The 27,905-nt window shown below is 38.7% G+C and overlaps 1 protein-coding gene across 1 annotated transcript; it reads left to right on the forward strand.

Annotated features, from left to right (window-relative positions):
- Nucleotides 1-27,699, forward strand: fdps (farnesyl diphosphate synthase (farnesyl pyrophosphate synthetase, dimethylallyltranstransferase, geranyltranstransferase)). The gene is made up of 10 exons (XM_028795093.2): nucleotides 1-123; nucleotides 10,754-10,894; nucleotides 11,146-11,286; nucleotides 11,466-11,546; nucleotides 11,763-11,885; nucleotides 11,998-12,086; nucleotides 14,752-14,824; nucleotides 16,365-16,442; nucleotides 24,357-24,491; nucleotides 26,312-27,699. The coding sequence occupies exons 1-10, from the start codon at nucleotides 121-123 to the stop codon at nucleotides 26,510-26,512; spliced, it is 1,065 nt and encodes a 354-aa protein (XP_028650926.1). The 5' UTR covers nucleotides 1-120; the 3' UTR covers nucleotides 26,513-27,699.
- The last annotated feature ends 206 nt before the right edge of the window (nucleotides 27,700-27,905 follow it).

Below are 27,905 nucleotides of genomic sequence, written 5' to 3' on the forward strand. Positions count from 1 at the left end.
CAAGAAAACACTTCATATCCCATAATCCTCGGTGTTATTGACTCTCGGGACTCCAGGTACATTTGCTTCACTCGATGGTTGCAGAACATACTTTTTGTGTAAACTTCTGAACACAGAGAAATGGTAAGTTGTTATTATTTTTTTGCTTTTATTTTTAATGGACAGTTCAGTTACGTGTGCGCTGTTCTGCGTGTTGGCTACAATATTAGATTACCTGCCTGTTACCATTTCGTGGCAAACGGTTTATGTGAGTGGTGTGGCAAATAGCATAAATAAAACAAGGCTGTCATATGTAACTTTTAAAATAAATTCTCAGCTACCACGTTGCCTTATACAACTTTTTAGTGTTAATTCCCTTAATTGTTTTTATACATTATAGTGTTCATGCATTATGCAGTTCATTGAAATCAGAAACGCAATAAAGTTAAAGATCTTACCGTCTCATATCTGTCAGTGAGTTTTTCTAAGTACTCGTGTTTTCTCTAAACATCTAACATTGTAATCGGCGAGTGTGCCCCTCAATAGAGTAGCTTCCTGTACAGTGCCAGTTCCACGTCTGTGTCAGATGCTACACTGGTCCTCTTCGAAAAGAACTTACTTACAAAAAAGTGCTGCAAATTTCTCGAATTAATTGAAATCCGATTTGTTTGTTATGTGGAATTAACTACACGTTACACGATGATTTCAAATAAAATGTAAAAAGTTTGGATTTCGTTTGAACATTTCATTCGCCAAACACGAAGTCAGTTGTTAAATATTAATTCGGTAATTATCCCCTTCAGTCATCCAACGGTTTTGTTATGTCGCATAGATCAAGTCCATAGCTGCTGGAGTATATCTTATGTTTGGTTTTCTGTAAGTTTTCATCTCAATACTTATTTGACATACTCGTGTGCAAATGATCCCATCAAAATTTGTGCATACTGGGTAGGGATAAGCCCTTCTGTTCTCTGGGGTTCTACTTAAAAATGGTATTTTTCCAAATTGGTTAACAATGGGTGATTACTTCACCCAGTCTGGGGAGTTTGCAACTTTTTTAGCTTATTGGTTATCACTCACTCCAACATATCATAACAGATGGATGAGAGTGATTTGGTCCTGATTTGCTTTTAGTTCTCACATTTTACAGTTCTGTGCTTGAACCTTTAATGTCAACATTTGTTTTTGCACTGTGAGAGAGGACATACAGTCTCCTCATAGGTCTTGGAAGAGCTCTTTGCTTTTACCCATTATGAGATGTTTAATGTGTGACACTTTAATAGCAAAATACCTTTTTATAGCCCATTAATATGTACTAACCCAGCTGAAATCAATTTACACAGATAGGAGGTGGTATTTCTTTCTATCTACTTACACATCTCAGCTGGTTTCTTGCGTTTCCTTGCCTTGGTGTACTGATTTTTCTTAAGAGTGTTCAATACTTTTTTCTTGTGTCATTCCACATTATTACACATATCTTTATTCTTTGCCTTTAATGTTGTGAATTTTTTATATTCTTTCCAGAGTTAATGTCAATATCTGGTAAGAATTTCATGTGAATATCCTCATTGGAAGTATGTTTACTGAAAAAAAATGTTGACACTTTCAATACTTTTCCCCCACTGTAAAGACCTTGGGTAAACTGTTTGACTAAGGATCTGGACCACAGTGATCCCGGTTCAATCTCTGACCCTGTGTACACTGTATAAGTCATTTCACTTTGTTCTCATTCATTTGTGAAAAATATGTGCTAATAAATAATGCTGCACTACACATGTGTGGTGCTGCATAATGGTGTTCAGTAGCAAAGGTTTGCTGTATAAAATGAAGGTTTGCTGTCCTTTTGTAATTTGAAGAGAATGAAGAAATAAGGTGTAACCTTCTTTTGCTTTTCTGCAATGGAATAATGATCTGCTACAAACGTGTATAGCCTTGTTTAGTCAGTTCACACTGAAAAACTATTAAACATTGCTAATTAGATCTGAGAATGTATGGGTAGTGCAACATTCAGGAAAATTACACTAATGTTTTAGCAATCAGATTTTTTTGAAAATGGAACTTGTTTTAGTCATCTATTATCGTGTACAAGAAATGAATTATTCTTCAAATTTCCCTTTTGTTTTTTGTGATTTTTTTTTTTTTATTTCTCAAATTATGTTTCAGAGCCTGCTATGAGCAGGCACCCCCCTTAGAGTCAATTCTAATCTCGTGCAAAGGCCAGGCTTCCTGTGACTTAGTAATGTAAATAGGCAATACAGGTAGTGGACTGATGGAATTTTAAAATCACAATTCAATTGTGAACTTAATTCCACATTCCCTAACTTCATATATGCTACTATCAATATTGTAAAAGCAAGCCGTATAAAAGTTCAGTGTGTGCTTAAACTCAATAACATTTTCAGTTATATTTTGTTTAACATATATATTTTCAGAGTGAAATTATATTATAATATAGTGTAATTAGTTAGACCGTCTAACATAACAAAACAGTCTCCAATCCACTTAATTCTTTTCAGGGTCATCGGGGCAGGGCAGCAGTGGGGAAAGGTGGGGAATAGCCGGACAAGGTGCCAGTCAATCTCATATTGCTTACTAATAAAAAAAACAGTATATATGCTTGCAGATTGAACAATCCAACTCTCTATTATTAACAAACTTAGTGTTTTGCAGTCTCCATATTTACTTCTCTCTTAATAATAAGTACTTTGTGATGATTGAGCCTGCAAATTAATTTTAATCACTAGAATCTATGTATGTTATTTCTGAGTAGCAGCAGAATTGTTTGTTTCAGTTTTCATTGTGCACCTCTGAAGGCGTGAGTTACTGGGATCTGAAGATTAGTCAAACGTCTGCTAATCCAAAAGCAACCAAAATAAAAGTAAATCTTCAGTATTGGCAACCAGTAAGGTCCTAAGCTTCCTTTCTAATAAAAGAAGTGTGCTTTAAATAGCTACTTCTCCCAGCTGACCTTCAATTCAGAGCAGGCACATTGGAAAGTATTTTATTACAAATGAGCAGTGCTGATGTTTGACTAAAAATGGCACCAGTGATCACTTTATAGTAAAAAATATATTTTTTATTAGTCTTATTTTGAAATGTGTTGATTCTTTTTTCAAGCCAACCATAATTATCTTGTTTCATGTTTAGTAAAGCTGAACTTTAAAGTATATTAATGGTTAATATCACAGTCTCCTTTCTTGGTCCTAGAGGTTCAGTGGTCACAAGTTTTTGCCCTAAACAGTTTTCACATTAGAAGCCAGTTCCAGCATTTAATGAAACAAAGTGACTTAATTCCATGCTTTCTTAGCACTCTCATCCCACCTTTTCAGGAAATACTGGTTCTGCAGATTCTTTGTTTTGGTCCTGGAGGGCCACAGTGCCTGCTGGTTTTCATTCCAACCAATTTCTTGATTAGAAGCCACTTACTGCTGCTAATACAAAATTCAGCGTAATTGTAGTTCACTTGTTAAACAATCATAATGCTTTATTGGTGTTTTAACTTGTAAAAGAGATGAAAAATAACAAAGAAACCAATGGCTTACTAGCTAAGTATGTGTGTATGTGTTGAACTTGAAATGACGTTTTCATTGAAGCACTTGAAAAGAAAATAAGTGAAGAACCAAGAATTGCCTTGTTCCACAAAACACTTTAATGATGTTCTCGGGAAGAACAAATTTTACAATATCAGAAACGCAATGCAGGGCAGGATGAGAGCTGTGAATTGAGTTGTAAGAGAATGCATATATGGTTGTAATCACTGTATTTACTATATATGGTTGTGGAAAGGCCATTTTTTTCTTCCTCACCTTGCATTGTGCCCTTAACATTTAATTATTTTCCTAAACAATACTTTCAACTAAAATAAATAAATTTCCACTTTGCAGATAATAATTGTAATAATGTATTACTGTTTGTACTGTATCTGCCTTCGTTCTAACTGGGCACTTTGCTTTTCCTAGTGCCTTATATAAATCTTCTTAATTTCCAGTCCTTCACTGGTGTCCATGACTTCCAGTGGATTGTATACAATTATTGTCTTCACTAGTGCCTGGCAGTTGCCATTTGTCCTCCCTGCCATACAGAAATGTACATTCAAAACCACTGTGGGTTACTTGCTCTTAAGCCTCAGGAAACCTTTCTTTTACCATTGTGGTGCCATCCCTGCATTTGTTATTTTGCATTTTGGAAAAAGTAAGTAGTAATAAAAGAAGACTACATGAACCACAGAATTTCATCGCAGGATCTGCAGAGAACGCTTACAAAAGTTGGTGTAAAAAATTCAGGAATCCAGAATCAGAAAGAGATTGTATAAATCTGAACTACATGCAACATATGCCAAAAAAGCCTTTTCTATTCCAAAAAGAGCATTATAGCAAGACTACAGCTTGCCATTGAACATATTGGCAAAAATCAGGCATTCTGGAACAATTCACGCATTTGGTGCAGTGGTAGCTCTGCTGCTTTGCAGTAAGGAGGTTGTGGGTTCACTTCCCTGGTCCTCCCAGCATGGAGAGTGCTTTGAGTAGTGAGAAATGTGCTACATAATTGTAAAGAATTATTATTAAACTAGCTGACGCCCGCTGTAGCATACGGCGGTGTAAGAATAGGAATGGAAAACAGTGAGAAAGGAATTTAGAAATCAAGAAGAAATAAATACTTCTTGAAAGATGCAGTGTGCTTATAGAATTTCCGGCCAAGCAGGATTACATGTGAAAGTGATAAATAAATCAGGCTTTCCGAATTTACGTACTATGGCCATGGCATCCTGATAGTTTTGTTGCATGTATCTTGGACTTCCTGGAAATGTGGACGGTAGTATGATCATTTTGCCTACACGAACGGTGTTATTTTCAGCGTTTGCTTGTAGTGCGTCTGATAGTTCGACACGCAGATCTTGTTGATGTAATCTGAGATAGTTGAGACGCGCGCCCTCTGTTTTAACATATGCATCTACGACGTACTTTTGGAATAGTTTGCCGCTGGAGTGCAAAATACTAAATGTATTCCTCATTGCTAATTGGCATTGAGTAAGTCTTATTCACTTGGCGATTCTTTTATCGGGAACATGTCGTAAATTTTTGTGTCAGCCAATGTCTCCGTAAGGGAATAAAAGTGGGTAAACCATAGGATTGCAATTCATGTTGAGCGTGGAAATCTGTTTACAGGAGTTGCCTATGGGATAGATGCAAATGTCCCTTTCGGCAGACGTTTCACCATCTTCTCTGACAAAAATTGCTACAACATCAGTGTGACATGTCGGGGCATTGTATTGTCATAAATCATGCCTAGGGGTTTCCTTGAATACCATTCATACAGATGCTGTTGGATTGGACTGAGCGATTTCAAGCAGGTGTTTGTATGATTTAGCGAAGGGGTTGATGGTTCTGAGCATGGAATCTAGCTGGAGAAGTACATTTACGCTGCATGCAGAATTTGCTTTATTTTGTAAGCATACTTTAGTAGCTTGCGCTGTGTCAAAAACATACAGCTGTCCATATCCTGGAGAGGTAGAAGTGTTAGCGTATAGTGGAGAGATTTGGTGATAAATTTGCCCGTGTATTTTAAAACAGTATAGTCCGTGGCCAGGAGGTTGAGTTATCTGTGCACCCATGGAAGCAAATGCTAGAGAAGAGTTGTATTCTCGAATGTGTTCACAATAATTTTTAGCTTCTGATGTTTGCTGTGTAAGAAGCTGTTGTAAAGACACAGGTGGCTTCCGCAAGGGTGGTAAAGCTACTTTACCGTTGTGGCAGCACCTCGAGTACTTGTTGGACTTTACCGTTGTGGCAGCACCTCGAGTACTTGTTGGATGTGTTACACTCAGCAGGCCAGTATAGTGCATGACATGGAAGACGACGAATAGGAATTGAGAAATGCCGTGTCGACTGCGTGTGGACGGGACCGGTTTTGAAGTGGAAGCAGGACGAACCAGAAGAGAAATATATATATGAGATATTATGTGCTCTGGAGAATGAATCAAAGATAGAGTTATTTGACCACAGTTACTGTTGACATATTTGACTGAAGTGAAAGACAATATTTCAGGAGAAGAACCAACTGAGAAGCATGGTAGCGGAAATGTTATGGTTTTTGGCTTACTTTACTGCCTCAAGGCCTTGCAGTCATCAAGTCAACTATGAATTTTGATGTCAAAGTGTGCTTAAGGAGATTGTGAGACCATTTGGGCGAAAGTTGAAATGAACTGTAATGAATCTTTTTAGCACAATCATGATCAAAAGCACATCTAGCAAATCTATCAAGGAATTTCTCAAAAAGAAGAAATGAAAGGTTATAGACTAACCTAGTGAAATACCTGATTTGAATCTCATTGAAACATTGTAAGGAGATTTCAAATGGGCAGTACTTGTAAGAAAACCCAGAAACATTGTGCAACTAAAGGAGTTTTGCATGTTGGACTAGTCTAAAGTTTCATCAAGTTGATGTCTGAGATTGGTGGGCAGTGATGCAAATTATGCAAAATGCCTATAAGAAATATACGCCCTGCCTTGCGTTTCTGTTAAAAGGTGGCAGTACTAGCTTCTGAGGCCAAGGATGTACTTACTTTTTCACCCAAGTTGACATTTGTTTGATTGAAAGGGGAAATTTTCTTTTTATTCAAGTGTATCACCATTATCTGTAGGCACTGTTTGCCTGTTCAAATATGTTGAAGAAGTCAGCAGTTCCATAGGGTATACCTGCCTTTTCACCTTTTTGGAAAATACTGTATTACATTTTAAATCCTATCTCAACCATTAACATCATGAGACCTTATGCATGATGCTTATAGCTTACAGAATAAACTTAATGAGAATTTCTGGGTCCACTGTTAGAATCCTGTATATCTTTCTGTTCTTGCCCAATTGCAAAACAATGAAGTAATCCAAACATGCTCCTTAGTATCAATAATAACATGTAAATGTTTAAGAACGGGCTCGATGGCGAGCGCCTGGTGGCCGGGCCTGCACCCATGGGGCTCGGCCGGGCACAGCCCGAAGAGGCAACGTGGGTCCCCCTTCCCATGGGCTCACCACCTATGGGAGGGGCCAAGGAGGTCGGGTGCAGTGTGAGTTGGGTGGTGGCCGAAGGCGGGGACCTTGGCGGTCCGATCCTCGGCTACAGAAACTGGCTCTTGGGACGTGGAATGTCACCTCTCTGAAGGGGAAGGAGCCTGAGCTAGTGCGCGAAGTTGAGAGGTTCCGGCTAGATATAGTCGGACTCACCTCGACGCACAGCTTGGACTCTGGAACCAATCTCCTTGAGAGGGGCTGGACTCTCTACCACTCTGGAGTTGCCCCCGGTGAGAGGCGCCGAGCAGGTGTGGGTATACTTATTGCCCCCCAACTTGGAGCCTGTACATTGGGGTTTACCCCGGTGGACGAGAGGGTAGCCTCCCTTCGCCTTCGGGTGGGGGGACGGGTCCTAACTGTTGTTTGTGCGTATGCACCGAACAGCAGTTCAAAGTACCCACCCTTTTTGGAGTCCCTGGAGGGGGTGCTAGAGGGCATACCTTCTGGGGACTCCCTCGTTCTGCTGGGAGACTTCAATGCTCACGTGGGCAATGACAGTGAGACCTGGAAGGGCGTGATTGGGAGGAATGGCCCCCCTGATCTGAACCCGAGCGGTGTTTTGTTATTGGACTTCTGTGCTCGTCACGGATTGTCCATAACGAACACCATGTTCAAGCATAGGGGTGTTCATATGTGCACTTGGCACCAGGACACCCTAGGCCTCAGTTCGATGATCGACTTTGTGGTCGTGTCGTCGGACTTGCGGCCACATGTCTTGGACACTCGGGTGAAAAGAGGGGCGGAGCTGTCAACTGATCACCACCTGGTGGTGAGTTGGCTTCGATGGTGGGGGAGGATGCCGGTCAGGCGTGGTAGGCCCAAACGTGTTGTGAGGGTCTGCTGGGAACGTCTGGCAGAGCCCCCTGTCAGAAGTAGCTTCAACTCCCACCTCCGGCAGAACTTCGACCACATCCCGAGGGAGGTGGGGGACATTGAGTCCGAATGGGCCATGTTCCGTGCCTCTATTGTTGAGGCAGCTGACCGGAGCTGTGGCCGTAAGGTGGTCGGTGCCTGTCGTGGCGGCAATCCCCGAACCCGCTGGTGGACACCGACGGTGAAGGATGCCGTCAAGCTGAAGAAGGAGTCCTACAGGACCCTTTTGTCCTGTGGGACCCCGGAGGCAGCTGAAAGGTACCGGCAGGCCAAGCGGAATGCGGCTTTGGTGGTTGCTGAGGCAAAAACTCGGGCGTGGGAGGAGTTTGGGGAGGCCATGGAGAATGACTTTCGGACGGCTTCGAGGAGATTCTGGTCCACCATCCGGCGTCTCAGGAAGGGGAAGCAGTGCAGTGTCAACACTGTATATGGTGGGGATGGTGCGCTGCTGACCTCGACTCGGGACGTTGTGGGTCGGTGGGGGGAATACTTCGAAGACCTCCTCAATCCCATTAACATGCCTTCCAGTGAGGAAGCAGAGCCTGGGGACTCAGAGGTGGGCTCCCCCATCTCTGGGACTGAGGTCACCGAGGTGGTCAAAAAACTCCTTGGTGGCAGGGCCCCGGGGGTGGATGAGATATGCCCGGAGTTCCTCAAGGCTCTGGATGTTGTAGGACTGTCTTGGCTGACACGCCTCTGCAACATCGCATGGACATCAGGGACAGTGCTTCTGGATTGGCAGACCGGGGTGGTGGTCCCCCTCTTTAAGAAGGGGGATCGGAGGGTGTGTTCCAACTACAGAGGGATCACACTCCTCAGCCTCCCTGGAAAAGTCTATTCAGGGGTCCTGGAGAGGAGGGTCCGTCGGATAGTCGAGCCTCGGATTCAGGAGGAACAGTGTGGTTATCGTCCTGGTCGCGGAACAGTGGACTAGCTCTATACCCTTAGCAGGGTCCTGGAGGGTGCATGGGAGTTTGCCCAACCAGTCTACATGTGTTTTGTGGACTTAGAAAAGGCATTCGACCGTGTCCCTCGGGGAATCCTGTGGGGGGTACTCCGAGAGTATGGGGTACCGGCCCCCCTGATAAGGGCTGTTCAGTCCCTGTACGATCGGTGCCAGAGCTTGGTCCGCATTGCCGGCAGTAAGTCGAACCCGTTTCCAGTTGGACTCCGCCAGGGCTGCCCTTTGTCACCGATTCTGTTCATAACTTTTATGGACAGAATTTCTAGGCGCAGCCAGGGTGTTGAGGGGGTCCGGTTTGGTGGGCTCAGGATTGGGTCACTGCTTTTTGCAGATGATGTTGTCCTGTTTGCTTCATCAGGCCGTGATCTTCAGCTCTCTCTGGATCGGTTCGCAGCCGAGTGTGAAGCGGCTGGGATGAGAATCAGCACCTCCAAATCCGAGACCATGGTCCTCAGCCGGAAAAGGGTGGAGTGCCCTCTCAGGGTTGGTAGCGAGATCCTGCCCCAAGTGGAGGAGTTCAAGTATCTCGGGGTCTTGTTCACGAGTGAGGGAAGAATGGAGCGTGAGATCGACAGGCGGATCGGTGCGGCATCCGCAGTAATGCGGGCATTGCATCGGTCTGTCGTGGTGAAAAAGAAAACTGAGCCGCAAGGCGAAGCTCTCAATTTACCAGTCGATCTATGTTCCTACCCTCACCTATGGTCATGAGCTATGGGTAGTGACCGAAAGAACGAGATCGCGAATACAAGCGGCTGAAATGAGTTTCCTCCGCAGGGTGTCTGGGCTTTCCCTTAAAGATAGGGTGAGAAGCTCAGTCATCCGGGAGGGGCTCAGAGTAGAGCCGCTGCTCCTCCGCATCGAGAGGAGTCAGATGAGGTGGCTCGGGCATCTGATCAGGATGCCTCCTGGACGCCTCCCTGGTGAGGTGTTCCGGGCACGTCCAACCGGGAGGAGGCCCCGGGGAAGACCCAGGACACGCTGGAGGGACTATGTCTCTCGACTGGCCTGGGAACGCCTTGGGATTCTCCCGGAAGAGCTAGAAGAAGTGGCCGGGGAGAGGGAAGTCTGGGCATCTCTGCTCAAGCTGCTGCCCCCGTGACCCGACCTCGGATAAGCGGGAGACAATGGATGGATGGATGGATGTTTAAGAACTTTGAGCTTCAGAATGGTGTGTTATATGGTGTATATGGTTGCCTTGTACTCCGTTACACACATATTTTGTTTTACAAAGTTCTTGAGCATATAAAATATTTGGGTGTGAGTATGTCATCCAGTCTGTGCTCGCTCACATAGTATTAACCGAGTGAAAACTATTGTTGGGCAGTCTGTGTACTGGAGGTCAATTAGTCTCGCCAGGAACAAAATTGACTGTAAATTAACATCTTTTTTATTTTTTTACCGTCATGCACAAGCATTAAATACCGATTAGTCATTTTTGTTATAGATTGCTTATAATTTTAAAAAAAAAATCACTTCTTTATAAAGGTGCCAGTGTAGCTGACAATTTCTGATGAGAAAGACTCCGTGTTTATGGTAAATGTATTAATTACTAACTGTACTTCACATCATCATCCACTCATTTTACATGATTAACCTGCTTGCAAATCAGTAAATGTGGACAAAACTGAGCAGAGTTAATGCATTACTGTAGTCTACAGTACATAACAATGCAAATCAACATTGGTGTTTTGGCAAACAAGAAACAGAATTATCTGATTGGTTTCATTACAGCCAAATTATTTTCACACAGGCTCCAGTGAACCTTCATGCCTTCTTGTAAGCTAGTCCATATTAACTTACCTTATGTCCTAAAAAATGGGTATTAATCTCAAATATGTCTATCTCATTGTTTTTGTTATTATTTAAATAGGATAACCATGCTGTCAAAAAGCAACAGGCTAAAGCTGACACCAAACAGTTTGACCGGCTCTTCGTTCAAATAGTAAATGACTTGACAGAACAGGACCTTAGTCATTCAGAAGTGGGAGATGCAATTAGACGGCTGAAGCAGGTACCCAAACATTCAAAATTTTCAATGATACTGTGAAATCTTTGTGTTAGATTTTACATACAATTTGTTTTTGTTATTACAGAGGCATGTACTGTTGCTACTAGTTTTAACAGATCATTTTGCTTGTTGCACAATTTTCTTTAGTAGAGTTTGAGTTTCATTTTTAAAAAGCAAGTTTGTTGTGGTTAATAGAAACTTGTAATATGAAATTAATTGAATCATCTACTGCCCCCTGTTGGACATTCTTGCAGGTCTTGGAGTACAATGCCCCAGGAGGTAAAAGGAATCGTGGCCTGTCAGTCATTGCTTCATATCGGGAGTTGGTCACTTCTGAGCAACTCACACCTGAGAACCTGCAGCGAGCCCTGGTGGTTGGCTGGTGCATTGAATTGGTGTGTTGATGTTATTTACTTGTCTTTTTTTCACTGTCTGAATAGCACATTTGATATTTTTTAATCAGAAAAGGAGTTGGTATTGATAGTTTTAATTATGTACTGTGGTATGCATGTTATCTGTCATTTGAAAAGCAGAGCCTGCTGCAGTTAACTGTAATCCTCTTGTTCCTTTATAGTTACAAGCCTTTTTCCTAGTGGCAGATGACATTATGGATGCATCTTTGACCAGAAGGGGGCAACCATGCTGGTATAAGAGAGCAAGTATCATTTTTTGTTTATTTTATAATACAGTATTTGTTAAGGAAACAATAAAGAAATCCAAGCATTTTTTTAGCTCTTTACCTATCTTCACTTTATAAAATCACAAAATGTACTTTGTGTGAATGTATAATAAAAAAAAAGAATGCTATAAATGGAGAATCTGGATGAGGTACTTTTTTCAGTTTCTAACAAATTTTAATGGTGATTGACAGGATGGTATTGGATTAGATGCTGTCAATGACTCCTTTTTGTTGGAAGCCACCATCTACCGACTGCTAAAAAAGTATTGCAGAGGAGAACCTTTCTATATTAACCTCATTGAGCTCTTCCTGGAAGTAAGGAAATGTATATAGACACTTTGATTTGCACACAATTTCTTAGCATGTTTTGTTAATACAAAAATATAAACCATGTATTATTTTATTTTGCCCCCTGTTTCTGTGGTAGACAAGTTATCAGACAGAACTAGGTCAAGCTTTGGATCTGATCACAGCCCCACCTAACCAAATAGATTTGACACGATTCACTGATGACAGGTGAGTCTCCAAGCTCAATGCACAACAATGCAATGATCAGAGTAATACTTCAGCATACTTAATCTGAATGTCATGGTCTTATTACCCCCTCAGTTCAAATGAAATTAAGACCAAAGATTTGATTCTAAAAATGCCATTGTTATCCATACTGCTTCACCATTGTCTTGGATATTCATGGATTCTCATCTACTGCATCTCTGGTGGGAAGTATGTATGTTTTTGATGTTTGTCTGCAGTGCTGCAAACACTTGTATGATTGGACATTATCCAGCTGTTCTTTTTATAATGTCACGTAAAACCTTTAGAGAAAATGAAGTACTCTCATCTGTTAATAACACCTCATCCAACAGTAATAATAGTTTCTGGATTTTAATCAGCTATAGGTATGCCTAAAACTAAGCATCTAATTTTGGTTGAATTTAATGGGAATAAGGTTCAAAGTTCCTGTGTAATATGTAGTTTTCTATTGTTACTTTCATACCTAATTCAATTTAATGTTTATTCTGCAGTAATTAAACTGAAACCATCCTATTAAGCAAAACTTTTTTGAAAATTTGAATTTCATATTGTGCAGTTTTTTGTGTTATCAAGTTTAATCTGTAAAAGCAATCATTTTGTTAATTGTTTTTTACTCTGATCTTTACCTGTATGATGTACTGACAATTAAAAAATAATAACAATAAGCGCTGACATGGTGGCACTATGGTTAGTTCTGCCTTACAATTACGCGGATGCACATTTGATTCCTGGCCCAGTTTCTCCCCAAATTACAAAGATGTGCACATGGGGCTGGTTGATAACTATGAAATGCCTTTCACCCAGTGGTGATGTAGTAATCTGTAGTTCATATGTAATTAATTAAGCAGATCTGAAAGATGGGATGTGTGCATGTATATAATGAAAAAAGTTATAATTTTTCATTATAATTAGTCCAATTAAGAGAATTCTTTCTATAAATCTTCCTATTTGAAGTCTGTGATTGACTATCCAGTAACTTTATGATCTCATCCATGTTTGTGGGGAACCAAAGGCTTTTCCAACCATGGATTGGGCAGGGCAGTATAAGATCACAAATGGAATGCTACCTCAGGATTCTTGCAAACAAAGCCTTAAGTACATCACTTGGGTGACTAAATGGGGTTTTTGAAGAAAGGTATAAAATGTAGACTTTTAATTTGACAACAAAGTGGCTGTTTGCTGCTCATACAGTATACTGTATATAGTTGTATGGAAAAAAAAACCAAACTTATTTTAGCTTCTGCAACTGCAAAGCTACGTGTTGCAACACTGTGATTCTTAAACTTCTTTCACTTATTAATTTTGTTAATAAATGTTATACCTTTAAATTCTATTAAAATTCATATTCATTCATTCTTCTTTTTTAATGCAAAGATAGAAAATTAAGAACAATGCTAAGCTTAGGTATTGACAAAGGTTGCCACTTCAAATCCCATAAACACCAAAAGTGACTCTACTTCATTGGGCCCTTATGCAAGGCGTTTAACCTGCAATTGCTCCGTCCTGGGTGTGATGTTAATCTGCATCCAGTCCTGCAGGTAGGCCCTTCAACCTGCAGGGAAAACCTGGGAGTTGGTGGCAGAATTGGCACTCCTGCCACCATAAAAAACCTCACACTGGTTCCATTCCACATGAACTAGTGTGGTGCTGAGGTGTCACCCGTTGCATGGCTGCACTCGGGTTTTAAACTGGGATCATGAGTTGGTTTGTCGTGTGGTGGGTGTGGCAATGCGCTGAATCTGCGTGTGCTCCTAACCTCACCTCCCTATCCTATAAAAAGGTTTAATCTATTACTTTTTTCAAAACAAGAAAGAAGTCATATGATGAACATGCTGTGCTAAATTTGTGTTTTCTCACTTATCTTGTCAAGCGTTCTATTTGTAAGCTCTTTCCCTTTTTAGCAATGGTCTGTTAAAATGTACTTTAAGAAATCAAACTTGGATCACTTTTCTTGTGCCAATTGGACATTTAGGAAATACAAAGTAACTTTTACAGAGGCAATTGATACTTCCAAATTGTGCTGAAAGGGACTAGTTAATAAGCATTTGCTTCTTTAAAGTGGCATTGTGTCTACAAATAATATATGTTGTCCAGGATTCATTTTATGCCACCAAGAATACAGAGCAAAGATACCGTTGAGTTTTTTTACAGTGAAATTGATTAGGATATCGGATTTCCTCAATAAGATGACCTTTTATAGTTTAGACCCTGTTGCAGCAACTTTTTTATTGTTTAGTCACATTTAATAAAATAAAAAAATAGCAAAATGTGATACATCCAAATGTATAGTACACTGGAAAAATAAAGTATTTAATTGAAATTAAAATTCTTAACAAACAACACAGAAATATTTTTTTAAAATATGATAGAGTATATAATATAATTGGTAAACTTCTTTGTATTTACAGGATTTGGTAAGCTCTCAGTTTCTTAAATGTGTGTGGGAATATAGATCTTGACTGAAAGGAATACTAAGGATAGATAATGATCATCTTGGAGCATAATTAGAATCCATATCTAGGCATTGTCTAAAAATGGTTATTGCTTAATATAATCCTATTATTTTAAATGTGACATTTTCATTAACATAACCAGAATCTGAGTATTCTTTTTTTGCTTCTTCACTCTTTGCATTGTTTCTCCCCAGGTATAAAGCAATTGTCAAGTACAAGACTGCTTTCTATTCATTTTACTTACCTGTTGCTGCTGCCATGTATATGGTAAGATTATTTCTGTCTATGTATTTTGAGTACAGCTATTGGCATACCTAGTAGCCATGTATTATGAGTAATAATGTCCACTTCTGCCAAATGTTGAAAGTTTAATTCAGAGAAACATTTTCAGTAATGATTAGTGTCTTCCTTGAAATTCTTTTTTCGAATTAAGAAAGCACCTACTGTCGTCATTATGTCTCTGTCCTCATGAAATAGTTCAGCTACTGGTGTATGTCTCTGTCCTCATGAAATATTTCAGCTACTGGTGTTAACATTTTGCACACTTATTCTTTAAGGAAAATATGTTGGGGAAAATAATTATTTTCCTGAGATATCTTGATTAGAGCACACCATAGACATTTTTGAAATTTCAAAAACTCCCAATGAAATGCACTGGCAGACATTCAAACTCATCTTCTTAAAACAGAGAAACATTTTGTAGGACTTCATTTATAGATTAGTTTTCTGTTTCAGATTTGGCTTGAAAGAGGTTACTTCAACTTTTATATTCTGTATAGTTTCCACTTTTACTCATCTGACAGTCACTCCTGACTGCAAAACACTGAAACACCTGTAGAGTTGCATACAGGACAGCAGCTTGTATGTAATGCTGCTTGTAGGAACAGTGGCAGAGGCTTGTGCAAACCTCGGTCACATCAACTAACTTCTGTTGCTGCTTGAAATTGTACCAGGTAAGTTACATGATAATTACCATTGTAAAAGTAAAAAATCTATGCAGCATAAAGAGGAAATAAACTCCCTAAGTGTCAACCAGTAACATGTCATGCATGCAGTGAATAAACAAATACTCTGTATGTATATTATGCTAAAAACAAACTCACTGATTCATTATCTGTAGATCATAATGATTCAATATTTCTCTGACACTTTATTTTATTGTCAACAATCCTCAATACCTGTTATCCATTATGGTCCAATGTAGCCAACAGAGTTTGGGGCTTAACATAGATCTCCATGCGGGTATCTCTATTAATATTTTTTTTGTTTAAGAAATTTGACCTACAGTTAGTCATGGACCCTCCACAAACAACATCTAGCAATAATATATCATTGATACAATTATTTTTCAGTAGTTGTAATCTACTGTCTGTAAAAGCTATTTCAGCCGCCACAACCTTTTTTGAGCTCGATTTTGTTACAATATCATATTGCAAGGTGCTGCTCAAAGACATTTATTGTGTGTATTCTACTAAAGCTTGTTATTATCTGTTATGACTGCTATTTTAATAAAATTCACTGTTACAAAAATATTTCACAAGCAAAAATGCGATAACTGATTCTTTAGTGAAGTAAGCAAAAAAATGAACAACTCCAGCTGTCAAAAACAAACTCCCGAACACTCCTGAAAGTTACGCGATATGTACATTTTTTAACTTGTTTGTGCTGTCATGGTCAGTACATATGGGTTATATGGAAATATATCATCAACTTCATTATTTTTGCTTTAAGTGCAGCATAAGTGGCCTACAGTGGGTGGTGGAAATAAATTTCAGAAGCTCAAGTAAGGTTACTTTATTTCTTACAGGCTGGAATTGATGATGAAATGGAGCACAATAATGCCAAAGCAATCCTCCTGGAGATGGGAGAATTTTTCCAGATTCAGGTATGCTTTTCAAAAACAACGCACACACCCTCAAAACTTTCTACTATTTTATATGTTTGAAGTTTCTATTGGCTGACAGTATAGTATCTGTTAATTGCTTTATATTCAGCTGGTAATGTGATATCATGTAACAGCCTTAGGCCAACATCTTGATTTTTGCATCAAAATATTTTGCATCTGTCCAATGAAGGTTCAGCTGTCCTGATGAATGGGAGGCTGACTATACCCTAATGTGTTATTTTTTTAAATATGTAGTGGCTTACATCATTTATGGGTAATTTTTTTTAGCTATTCATGGAGAGCGTTTTTAGCAAGTGGACGTTGTGAAGGAAATGATTTTTTTTCTATATATTTTTCAGTCTTTATATAACCAGTGGTGTACATATGTATACTCATATATTGCTATTATAGAACAAAAAATTATTTTCGTGTCACCTCCTGGTAACTTTCCATAGTCTATTGGATGATTTACTACTTATTAGCTATCTTTCTTATCTATGTCTATATAAGTTTCACAGTGTCTTTGTGTAGTCAGAGTGGTTCAAGAAGAATGGAAAGTTCACTTGCCACTTTCCAATAGATGCATTGCATTAAAATATATATATACAGAGAGAGACCAAACCATTTGCAGACCGAATTTGGAATATTTATTTAAAAGAAATCCATGACAAGGTAACCCTACAATCAGTAAATGATATACAGTTAGGTCCATTAATATTTGGACAGAGACAACTTTTTTCTAATTTTGGTTCTGAACATTACCACAATGAATTTGAAATGAAACAACTCAGATGCAGTTGAAGTGCAGACTTTCAGCTTTAATTCAGTGGGGTGAACAAAACGATTGCTTAAAAATGTGAGGCAACTAAAGCATTTTTTAACACAATCCCTTCATTTCAGGGGCTCAAAAGTAATTGGACAAATTAAATAACTGGAAATAAAATGTTAATTTCTAATACTTGGTTGAAAACCCTTTGCTGGCAATGACAGCCTGAAGTCTTGAACTCATGGACATCACCAGATGTTGGGTTTCCTCCTTTTTAATGCTCTGCCAGGCCTTTACTACAGCGGCTTTCAGTTGCTGTTTGTTTATGGGCCTTTCTGTCTGAAGTTTAGTCTTCAACAAGTGAAATGCATGCTCAGTTGGGTTAAGATCAGGTGACTGACTTGGCCATTCAAGAATTTTCCACTTCTTTGCTTTACTAAACTCCTGGGTTGCTTTGGCTGTATGTTTTGGGTCATTGTCCATCTGTATCATGAAACACCGCCCAATCAATTTGACTGCATTTAGCAAGATTTGAGCAGACAGTATGTCTTTGAACACCTCAGAATTCATTCGGCTGCCTCTGTCCTGTGTCACATCATCAATAAACACTAGTGTCCCAGTTCCACTGGCAGCCATGCACGCCCAAGCCATCACACTGCCTTCACCGTGTTTTACAGATGATGTGGTATGCTTTGGATAATGAGCTGTTCCACGCCTTCACCATACTTTTTTCTTGCCATCATTCTGGTAGAGGTTGATCTTGGTTTCATCTGTCCAAAGAATGTTTTTCCAGAACTGTGCTGGCTTTTTTCAGATGTTCTTTAGCAAAGTCCAATCTAGCCTTTCTATTCTTGAGGCTTATGAGTGGCTTGCACCTTGCAGTGCCCCCTCTGTATTTACTTTCATGCAGTCTTCTTTCTCTTTATGGTAGACATGGATATCAATACGCATACCCCCTGGAGAGTGTTGTTCACTTGGTTGGCTGTTGTGAAGGGGTTTCTCTTCACCATGGAAATGATTCTGCGATCATCCACCACTGTTGTCTTCCGTGGACTTCCAGGTCTTATTGCGTTGCTGAGTTCACCAGTGCTTGCTTTCTTTCTCAGGATGTACCAAACTGTAGATTTTGCCACTCGTAATATTGTAGCAATTTCTCGGATGGGTTTTTTCTGTTTTCGCAGCTTAAGGATGGCTTCTTTCACCTGCTTGGAGAGCTCCGTTGACCGCATGTTGTCTGTTCACAGCAAAATCTTCCACATGCAAGCACCACACCTCAAATCAACTCCAGGCCTTTTATCTGCTTAATTGATAATGACATAATGACGGACTTGCCCACACCTGCCCATGAAATAGCCTTTGAGTCAATTGTCCAATTACTTTTGAGCCCCTGAAATGAAGGGATTGTGTTCAAAAAATGCTTTAGTTGCCTCACATTTTTATGCAGTCGTTTTATTCACCCCACTGAATTAAAACTAAAAGTCTGCACTTCAACTGCATCTGAGTTGTTTCATTTAAAATTCATTGTGGTAATGTACAGAACCAAAATTAGAAAAAAGTTGTCTCTGTCCAAATATTTATGGACCGAACTGTACATCTTGGGAAAACTGACAATAAAAGCTTCAGTGTATCAGATTTACTAATATAAAAGGTGCTGCCTTGGTTCCATGAAACAAAGTCTCTACCACATTACTGCTAGATGTCAGAGGACAGCGGGCATACCCCCCCCCCCCCCCCGACACCAAATGAAATTTATGGACTTGCTTATGTTAAACAAAGGCTTTGCAAGAGCAACTGTAAACCGGTGGCCCTCCTTTAAAAGAAACGGGAGATACAGATAGACCTAGAACCATCAGGGGTGCAGTGCTAGCTGAGGGGTGAAATGTTTTCTTGGGATGCCAAAAGGCACTATAGCCTGGTTTGACTCAATTTTAATAGACATGGTTTTGTCCTGGATGTAACACTTAAGATTGGGTTTAAAGACCATCCATTGAGTCTTCAGTTGAAATTTGAGTTGGATAAATCTTTTCTGGTGGGAAGGAAGAGATGCTGTAGGAAAATGAGATATAGCACAAGATGGGGAATGCCTGTGATATGTTTAATTATTACCAGTGGATTTTTGTTTTCTGTTTCTTTTTTCTTTTATTTGGTACTATGTGTTGTACTCATTATTATCCCTCCATTTTTTTTTTCTCAAAAGTATTTTTTGATTTAACTTTTTTATGGGTTAGAGGGATACCCAGGGAGACTTGTACTTGTTGCAAGCATTATTACAGAATCATTTGAATATGCTCCTAGGATAATGATGTATTTGCTGCACTGGTCATTTTCCTTTGCTATCTTCATCAGTATTATACCAGTGAGAAAATACAAGCATTCATCTCCTTGTACAAGTCTGAATTCTGTACTCACAGACATTTCTTATAATTACACCACATTTTCCTTCAAATTGCATCTTTCAGGGCTCTAAAACGATTTGAGTTCTAAGATGAAGGTGTAAAAATCATTCACCAGACTTTTATGATTACTTCCTGTGTTTTCAGAATTGTGGTTATGCATTGGCCTAATTGAAGGAGAATTGTACAAACTTTTTGTGAGGATGAGCTTTCCTTGCATGCCTCTGCAAAATTTCAAGAGTATGAGTATATAGATTAATTTTAGCATGCAAACTACTAACTTCCAAAACTGACATTTCCTACGTCCCAAAAATAGTGTATATTCATTTTCCTGTTGAAGAGTTAACCACAGATTACTTCTTCTAAAGAAAAGCTGCCTAATGCCATTCTAATGACTTGCTTATGGTCTGCAACTCAAAGTACTGAAGGTATGGTTAAAATCCATTATAAAAACCTGCCATCATTGTAACCTGAGAACAAATCTTAACACCCATTTTTCTGCATAGTTTAATCAAAGGTTTTTCATTGTGGAGCCCCTGTTTGTACACATTTTTGAATATCCTGAAGACAAGCAGGATATTTCACATTAGAAATAAGAATAAATTACAAACATTTTCTATTAATTTTTACTTAAATGGAAAACATATTACAAATGTGTTTAAGCAACATATATTAATATTACCAGAAACAAGTGGTGACCTGTACTACCTACACAGTTTAAAAGAAATGACCCCTGTAGACATCTTGCAGTAAATGTTGTGGTTCAAAATCTGAGTCAAAATGACGCTGATAAAACTTGTGTTGCAGGCACTTTCTTTCTCTGGCAATTGCCTTGTTCTACACCATATACCGCCAGGAACACATTGCACACTGTCTCAAATCTTCCTTCATTCACATTTTCCAGTTTTCAAAACTTGTCACAACTGTGAATCATGACACCCATTCTTAATTTTGTTAAAGTTGTATTGTACATATGCAGATTCTGCATTCCCCAAGTCTGTCACTCTGAAGATTAATTATTTCTTATTCCAACATACTACATTGGCATAGAGACTGGCAGCTTCACAAGAGGATCTGGTTTGTGTTTAATTTTTGTCATCATTTTTTTTTTTTTTAACAGAATGTGCAAGCAATTAAAAGTATGATCTTAGGGCATTAAATCATTTGAGCATATCCTGATAAATACACAAGCCGTATTCATTATCAATCTGCTCATTAAAGGAACCTTTATGCCCAGCACACTTCTCTACATTTTTTTCATGTGTTTTTTGAATGTCCTATTATTTTCCTTATGCTTTATATTTGCTTAATTTATAGTAGCTAAGGCAGAGCAAAATGTTAAAATGGCAAAAAGTACATTTAAAGCAATCTTTTCAAATATAAACATGTTTTAATTTAAAAAAATGTAGATGCATTAGCCCCTGTTATAAAAGAGTATCCTACTTCACAAATTTAAAGCCCTATGTTGTAATAGTTAATGTACTCATGTGGTAGATTTAATTTTTCTTAATATATTTTCTTTACAAAACTGCAAGATTATTTTGGGAATTCATTAATATTTGGCTGTAATGAATACCAGCAGAAATTATGGACTTGATGTGAGATTTTGAGGACCTGTGTGGCAAATACTCAACTTGCTTTTATGCACAATTCCTAACTCCACTTTTGCAAAATTAGAGGAAATGATAATAACTGTTTGTATTTTTAAACCCTTTACCTGGGAATAACATCATCTTTATTTTATCAGTGTTTGGTAAAGGTCAATAGAAATATTATGTAAAAACAAAGGATTAATAACTATTATATAAATACATCCTCATTAATAGTCCTGGGTTGTTACTTGACTCTCAGTGATTGTGTGGGGTGTATCAGTTGCTAACATTACAGGAAAAAGCAGTGATTCTTATGTGTACATTTATTAGTTTTATTTTAAATAATCAAAATACTATGGGAATAGAATCATTTCACATGCTGGAACACAAACATTCAAAAATGTAAATGAGAACTTTGTTTTAGTTTAAAGATACACATTTCATTTTTTCTATATAAAATATTGAGTTATTCTGAGCACACAAAACTAGCTTACACTTTATTCTTCTGATTTTTTTTTTAAACAATCAATACTTTTCTTAATATGTATTTTAATACTCAATGTATGCAGTACACTGCAAAATCGGTCAAAAAACATTGGTATACACCTTATTCCTTGCACCCAGCATGACAGGATAGTTGCCCATCTAGTGACCAGTAGTTGGGTGGACATGGCTGTATTTTTCATTTGCAAACTATGTTGCCTTTCTTATTTTTAAGAAGTTACCTTTAAGAGAGTGAATTGCAGATAGTATTTTTTTAAAGTAATGTATTACTCTTTGGGTAAGTTTAGCTGTCAATGTCTTATAGGTCTCATTGCAGAATGTCTCCTCTCCTCTACTTACAGCCTAACAGCTTAATCTTCAGTGCTTACCAAAGCTGTTTCTGTTGCTAAAGCTGTTTAGACCCAATTTCCACTCCTGCCATCTTCTTAATTACAGTTGCAATCTGTCACTCAAGTGTCTGTCTGTGAGTGTTATTTATTTACAGTGAAAGCACAAGGTTGGCTTCCACTTATATTGTATTTTGTGTTTTCTCACAAATGAAAAGAAAAAATGATTGCTGCTTATGATTTCAAAATTGGTATACAATTAAATTAAAGTGAATATTAAGTGACTATCAAATGTCAATCTAAATATTATGTGAATTTCCCCTTGGGATTAATAAAGTATCTATCTATCTATCTATCTATCTATCTATCTATCTATCTATCTATCTATCTATCTATTGATCGCTTTTCACAAAATAAAGCAAGACAAGAAATGCTGAAGTGCATTATTCGTATTTATTACAATACCTGGGATGCAAATAACTTATTACAAATTTACATAGTCCTATGATGAGACAATGAACTGTACAGTTCTAATTAAGCACTTACATTTTCAGCTAAGATTTCATCCATTAGATCACAGAAGTTAATTACATATATGAAAAATTCAATATACTAAAGTAGCGCTCATAATGTGAATATAAAATTTGCAATATCATGTCATGCCATTTTATAACCTGCTTAATCCAGGCCAGGGTCATGGTTAGATGAATTGCCCTGGAGCCTATCCTAGCAGGCAGGGCGAACACACACTAATTATACACTAAGGCCAGTTTAGTGTTGCCAGATCTCCTATTGTGCATGTCATTGGACAATGAGAGGAAATCCATGCAGACACAGGGAGAACATGTAAAACCCATGCAGAGAGGACCTGGGACACGAACCCTGGTCTCCTTACTGCAAGGCAGCAGTGTTACTACTACTGTACTGTGTCATCATATGAAATATAATATAATATTAATTAGCTGTGCCTGAAATTTGCCAGTATTTATAAACAGTTCTTGGTTGGACAGTTTGCAGTATATTGTGTTTTAAAATAATTCTGAACACGCACACACATATTAGGGCCAGTTTATTAATGCTCATTCACTTAACATGCAAGTCTTGTGAGAGTGGGACAAAATTGGAATTATTGGAGCAAACCCACACAGACATGAGGAGAACATGTAAACCCAGGCACCCATTTCCAGGTGTTGTTCCTGCTTTGTGCCCAATGATTGCTGGTATTGGCTCCAGGTGCCTCATGAACCAAGCTTGGATACACCAGTTAAGAAGATAGATGGATGTATTTTGAACAATGTGCACACTTGTGTGGTTTAGAAAACTCAGGTGGACATTTAATAATTCAAGAAACAACTGAACATGTCCTCTTAAAACTTTCTTCAAGGAGGATCAAGTATTAGCAAGGATACATGTGATCAAACTCAAACTGCATATATCTTTTTTGTCTTTACTCACTAATGGAAACATGAGCACACACCTACTACATTTTTTAAAGTCACATTTCAGCTCACATTGTTTGCACATAAATGTCTTTAGCTGTAATGTACTTGGTTATGTCAAGCTACAGTTAGAAAATGGGATTTATTAGAAAATGGAATGAACCTTAACAAAACTGAATGTCCTTTCTCAATGTAGTCTCCACCCTTCTCAATGCACTTGCACCACCTGCCTGGAAGTGCCTGGAATCCAGGAGAATAAAAGGTTTTGCCTTCTCCTCACAAGCACTCATGCATCCAAGTTATTGTCAAACACTACATGCTGAGGGGTACTACAGCCACTAGTCCAAGTTACTGTGACTTGCTGGAGACCAATGTGAAGCCTGCTATTCAATCCAAGTGGCGGAGACTACTGTCTCAAGGAGTCATTTTGCTGCAAGACAATGCCCGCCCACACAATGCTAAGAACACCAAGTCTTGTCTGGAGAAACTGAAGTTTGTGGTATTGCCACATCCTCCTTATTTGCCAGATTTGGCACTGTGTGATTTCCATCTTTTTGGACCGCTAAAAAAACATCTGGGTGGTCATTAATTCAAGGCAGATGACGACGTGAAGAAAGCGGTGCACGAGTGGTTGCGAGGACAAGACAAAACCTTTTATTCTGCTGGAATCCAGGCACTTCCAGGCAGGTGGCGCAAATGCATTGAGAAGGGTGGCGATTACATTGAGAAATGACATTATTAGTTTTGATAAGGTTCGTATCCATTTTCTGATAAATACCATTTTCTAACTTTAGCTTGACTCCCCCTCGTAAAATGACAAGGAAAGCATTTTTTAGTGTGCTGGGCTAGATTATTTAGAAATAGCTGTCACATTTTCATTATGTGTCTTTCTAGGATGACTATCTCGACTGCTTTGGGGATCCAGCAATAACAGGAAAGATTGGCACCGACATTGAAGATAACAAGTGCAGCTGGCTAGTTGTGGAGGCCTTGAAGAGAGTCACTTCAGAACAGCGGCAGGTGCTAGAAGTAAGTAGTTTCTCCCTTCAGATGGATCTCCAAATTATTTAACGTGTTAAAAGCTGTGTGATCCCCTGTTTAAGAAGTAAATAGTAATTAGCCTCCCATGTTTTTAAGTTAATACCTCAATTTTAGGTGCACATGTTAAAAAACATTCACTGATTAGCAAAATGTGTTGTAGTCTGCTTATGTGAACATTCCAAAGGAAAGTCATAGTCATATAAGATTGCTTAAGATGATTATATATTAACTAGCTGTGTAAGCCCATGTTGTAAAAAGCCCGGGCTCCTAGAAACCATGGATTCTGGTACATCAATTAGTCAATTGCATCGGTTATGCATTAGCGGCTAAGCGAGGTTCTCTTTCCTCGGCGGTTTCATTTTGCCAATGTACTCGCCTCTGTTGTCTATCAGCGGCTAAGCGAGTTTGTATCTCCTCTGAGGTTTCGGTTTGCCGATGTGTTTGTCTCGCTTGTGTATTAGCTGCTAAGCGAGTTTCTCTTTTCTTGGCAGTTTCACTTTGGCGAGTCGCATTCTTTGAGCTTCATGCTGTATGTAGCCTTGCACTTCCTGGCCTGACAGACAGACACACACATTTCCACATGTAGACGTTTATATACAAGATTTTTGACAGGAGGACAGTGGTGTAGTGACTAGTATTTCTGTCTCATAGCACCACAGTTCTGTATCCAATCCTGGACAGGAACAGCTTGCATGTTTCCTAGTGTTTGACTAGGTATTTTTTTCAGGTACTCCCTTTTTCCTCACATAACCGTAGTACTAGGGTGTTGTACCGAGTTAGCCATTATGAATGTAGAGAAAAGCCAAGCAAAATGACACCTTTTATTGGCTAACTAAAAAGATTACAATATGCAAGCTATCGAGGCAACTCAGGCCCCTTCTTCATGCAAGATGTAATCAGATGTGATTACATCTTACATGAAGAAGGGGCCAGAGTTGCCTCGAAAGCTTGCATATTGTAATCTTTTTAGTTAGCCAATAAAAGGTGTCATTTTGCTTGGCTTTTCTCCTCACATAACCCAAAGATGTGTTTAGTTAACTGGGTGAGAGTATGAGAGTGTGTGTTGCCCTGAGATGGACTGGTACCTCCATTACGGTTGTTTCCTGTCTTCTGTCCAGTGTTATCAGAATAGGGACTACCGTATATACTCACGTATAAGTCAGGTCTTGAAAGCCAAAAAATCGATCATAAAATCAGGCCCCGACTTATACGCCCAATCAAAAATGCGACAGTTTCTCTGACGCATCGAATTTTGTTGCAGCAGCGCACTTACCAATTTCTTTCCCTACTTCAATGACGTTTAATTTAAAACCAGCTTCATATTTTCTTCTGATCGAACGCTCCATCGTAGTTAAGGGACCTTTTACAATAAAAGTGTATGAGGATGTGAGATACATAAAACACAAATCGGTGCAAAAGTTGCTTTGGAATAGTTTGGGTATTACTGTGTGGTCACGTAGGAGAGAGAGAGAGAGAGAGGTTAGGAGCACACTCTGATACAGCGGATTGCCACACTCACATAGAAAAAAAAGTACTGTGCCCTATGGTTACTCTCTCAGGTGGGTGTTAGCATACCATAATCTTTTGGACCAATAGTTTTCTGCATTTGACTTATACAGCCGGTATTATAAAATACCAGAAATTATACCCGACTTATCTGCGAGTATATATGGCACTTTCTTGTAAGCTGAATAACAATGTTAGAAAATAGATGGATGCATTTTGCTTGTGATCTAATACTTAAATATTTTAATAGTAGATTCATTTTAATAAGCAAAATTCTTATGTTTCCCTTTTTCTACCCCTAGTTGTGCTATGGCCGCAAGGACAATGAAAGTGTTAATCGCGTCAAGTCTCTTTATACAGACCTGGAAATGCCAAAGGTGTACAGTGAATATGAAGACAGCAGCTATCAGCGTCTAATGAGTCTGATCGAACGTCATGCCAATAAACTTCCCCACTCAATCTTCTTGTCTTTTGCACAGAAAATTTACAAAAGAAACAAATGAATCTCTGAACAATACAGTATATGGCCTTTGACTGCAGTGGCCACAGTTGAAAGAAAGAGACCAACTGTGAGTCTACTGTCCACATTACAGAGAGAGAGTGAGAGAAAACTGAACTTCTGTTGATCTGTCTTGTGTTTTTAATTTTGTTTTTCCCTCCAAAACACAGAAGAATCAAGTCACCTGCTTGCCCTGCAACTAAGTTATTTTTGAAAATGTGCTGCATATTTTCATGTTTTTATTTCTGTTGTTTTGTATAGACATTTATTTTTAGAGGGATTTCATAGGTTTGATAGACTGGACTAACGTTACACCTGTTTACACCTCCTCAATCCCTTCAGTCATGCCAGTGCCTTTCATACGGTTAAAAGTTTAAAACAATATACTTGAACTCTTGAGATACACAAGTTACTGTGGGCACAATAAATGCTGTTGTCACAAGTGGATGTATGGTGTGGCTATTCCTCTTTATCAAAATGTCATACTTCCAATTAAATACAGTAGAATAAGGAGGCAATGTGTTAACAGGTTAAGACAATATAATGAACAAACTCTTAAGCAGCTGAGTGATTGTAAAAACATGTTATATAATAATTTATATTTTCTCCTGATATATAAGTGAAGCTGTGACTTTTTTTCCTCCATAGTTTTCAGTTACACTAATAAAAGTAATTCAGAAAATTCTTATCTGAATGCGAAACTCTAGGATCTCTGGAAATCGTTCATTTTATGGAAAAAGGTGAATTGCTCACAAGCCATAGTGTTGCCAGATAAGTAAAGTGTTAACCTGAAATTTTTCTTGTTGCTGTTGAGAAAAAACTATTTCAGTCACTGCGTGGTGAACAAGTAGCTCTTGCAAACACATAATTATTGTCATTTTTCAAGATAATGTTAGAATTTTTATTTATGCATTTACAATGCTTGAAATAATGAGTTGCATGGTTTATGATGCTTAGTGCAAGATTGGACGTATGAAGCTTGCACAAATATCATGAAAGGGGTAACCAGGAATCCAGTACTAAGGATATTATGTAATATGCAGTAGACTTGTGTAGACAAGTTCTCTGTTGCAACTACAGTATGTGGGACTTGTATACTGAACCTGATCTGAAAAAGTTCTATGATAATATATTAAAAAGAAATAATACTGTATACAAAGATGTAATAAAAGTATTTGCATATTTTAACAAGGTTCCCTATGACTGCTTTCTGTGGGGGTATAATAAGTAAAAATAGTACCTGAACCCTACTGGCACTAATTCAAGGTGCCAGCTAACACAAAATAAGTTTTGTGCACATAGTAGGAGAAATGTCACAGCATTGACATGGTAGGACTTCACAAGATAAAGGCTACACATATTACTGTAGGCCATAGATGATTAGGTTAGTGTGGTTC

Source organism: Erpetoichthys calabaricus, chromosome 2 (assembly GCF_900747795.2).
Source record: "Erpetoichthys calabaricus chromosome 2, fErpCal1.3, whole genome shotgun sequence".
Classification (NCBI taxonomy): domain Eukaryota; kingdom Metazoa; phylum Chordata; class Cladistia; order Polypteriformes; family Polypteridae; genus Erpetoichthys; species Erpetoichthys calabaricus.